Below are 2,049 nucleotides of genomic sequence, written 5' to 3' on the forward strand. Positions count from 1 at the left end.
TAGCAAGAAATTGGAATGTCACACGAAGAACGAGAAGCAGCTCGATACTTGCAGCGTGCCGCTGAAGCACAAAGAAGGGCGCCCGAAAAGAACGCACAGACATACACAGGACATGCGTGAAGTCAGTCAGTAAGTCAATGAACGTTATTTATAAATTGGCCTGAGGAGCCGTTTCCCCTCAAGAGGGAGCTAACAACTGCCACAGTTGTTACGTCTCTGTGCTTGAGCAACGCGGTGCAAGTGTCGACAATGGAGAATCAGACGGTCTTATATATTTATTTTTCTTTTAAACTGCGGTGCGTGGAGTGACCACTATGCGTCTCCTGCCACACAGGGGTGTATGATGGAAGGTGTGCCGAGTGTTCTTCGTTTTAGGGGCGAAGCTCCTTAAGGCGGCACCTGTTCGTCCCTCGTAGTCGTCATCGTCGTAGTAGTAGTAGTAGTCGTAGTCCGTAACAAGTCTTACGCTTTGACCTCCAAGGTGGTGCCGGTGGGAGATTTTTCCTGTGCGTTGTTGAACAATAAAAAAATTCGCAGCGTGCGCGTTAACTAAAAGCCGAATTCTTCTGTCTCTCATTCCCATTAGCAGCCATTGTTTACCTCCAAGGTAGTGCCTGGTGAGATTTCTCCTGTGCGTGATTAAACAATAAAAATTTTGTTCAAAACGCCGTTGATTTATGAAATAAAGCAACGAAAGACGCCAGATGTTTTGTAAAAGCAAAACGAAAGGACGCCAGATGTTTCTAAAGCAAAACGAAAAGACGCCAGCTGCTTAACGAAAGACGCCAGATGTTTTCTAAAGCAATGGTTTTCTAAACAATGAAAATTCACAGCGTACATGTAAAATTAAAGTGAGCTGCAAGTCGTCATAACTCATCGAACCTTTAGTATAAACGCGCCCAATCTCACGTTGGTGATGATGTACTGGGCAGAATTCACGGAAGATTCACGGTTTACCGATGAACCTCCGCAGCTTCGCCCACTCATCATCATTCACTCCGTGGATATGCTGTGATTTTTTTTCTCATCCACATCGTGAGTGGGCACAGAAATGGGCCACTTTGTCGTGCGCGTCTCAACGGCAGTATTCAAATTGAAAGAATATGTAGGAGCGTCGCGTGATAGAAAACACGCTCAAGTTCGTCCGAGATTTGCTTACGACCAGCGATAAATTGTGTATATAAACAGCTCGCCGTTATTTCGCCGGCGCATCCATGCCGCATAGTTGAGTTGTCTAACGCAGAGCGCCAGGGAGTGAGGGGTCGATGGTTCGAATCCACAGTCGGATGCATCAGAATCTTCTTCCTCTGCTTTATTTTTTTCTCCCTTTTTATATATATACATACATATACATATCTGGGACATGACGGCGACAGCAAAAACAGCCGAGAGTGTCTATATAATTGCTATTTCATGTGACCGAGGAGGGGTTGAGGCTGCCACCCAGGTTCCGGCAAAAGAGGACTCTTGCGATGCTTCACACGTACAAGAAGAAAACCTGTTTAATTTACATATTTACAGGACGTTTAAGAACCAAGGCTTAGAGACATGCCTTTACATCACAAGGGCCCAGAGCGAGACGAGAGGGCGAGCGAAGGCCAGTGAGTCCCCGGCGCACTCCCGACGCGCTCCTTTTGTATCGGTCCGTGCACGCGCTTCTCGTCAAGCCTTTTCCCTGGACGCCGACTGCGTATTGCAGCAACCCCGATGCGCGTTCCCTGCAATGCACATGGAGTCTCTTGCTTTCTTGGAGAACGCAGACCACGTATGGCAGATGTGCCGATGAGAGTCTCTTGCAGGCCGGGTCTTTGCGTAGCCGGTTACAACAGCTCGTCCGCCGCCCGAAGGGGTCAAGAAAGGGCTGCAGTGGCACTGCTCCCTGAAGTAGCCGTTGCACATCTCCATAGATATCACACTGATTGTCCACCACAACACAGAGACGCACACCACACAGCCGGTCTTACGGAAGGCACACCTTGACGTCGCAACGAACAACAGCAAACACACACTTAGTCACAGCGTGGGACTGTCCACAGCTGCAGAGGCCCG

At 48.6% G+C, this 2,049-nt stretch overlaps 1 protein-coding gene across 1 annotated transcript in view; it reads right to left on the minus strand.

The window, feature by feature from the left end:
• Positions 1 to 1,662: 1,662 nt before the first annotated feature.
• The window catches only part of LOC119395024 (serine proteinase stubble-like), a 54,901-nt gene continuing 54,514 nt past the window's right edge, over positions 1,663 to 2,049 (minus strand). Inside the window, exon 9 of the mRNA XM_049416066.1 lies at positions 1,663 to 1,915. Coding sequence (XP_049272023.1) covers positions 1,663 to 1,915 — 253 coding nt within the window. The remainder of the gene's footprint in view (positions 1,916 to 2,049) is intronic.

This window comes from Rhipicephalus sanguineus, chromosome 5 (genome assembly GCF_013339695.2).
Source record: "Rhipicephalus sanguineus isolate Rsan-2018 chromosome 5, BIME_Rsan_1.4, whole genome shotgun sequence".
NCBI lineage: Eukaryota > Metazoa > Arthropoda > Arachnida > Ixodida > Ixodidae > Rhipicephalus > Rhipicephalus sanguineus.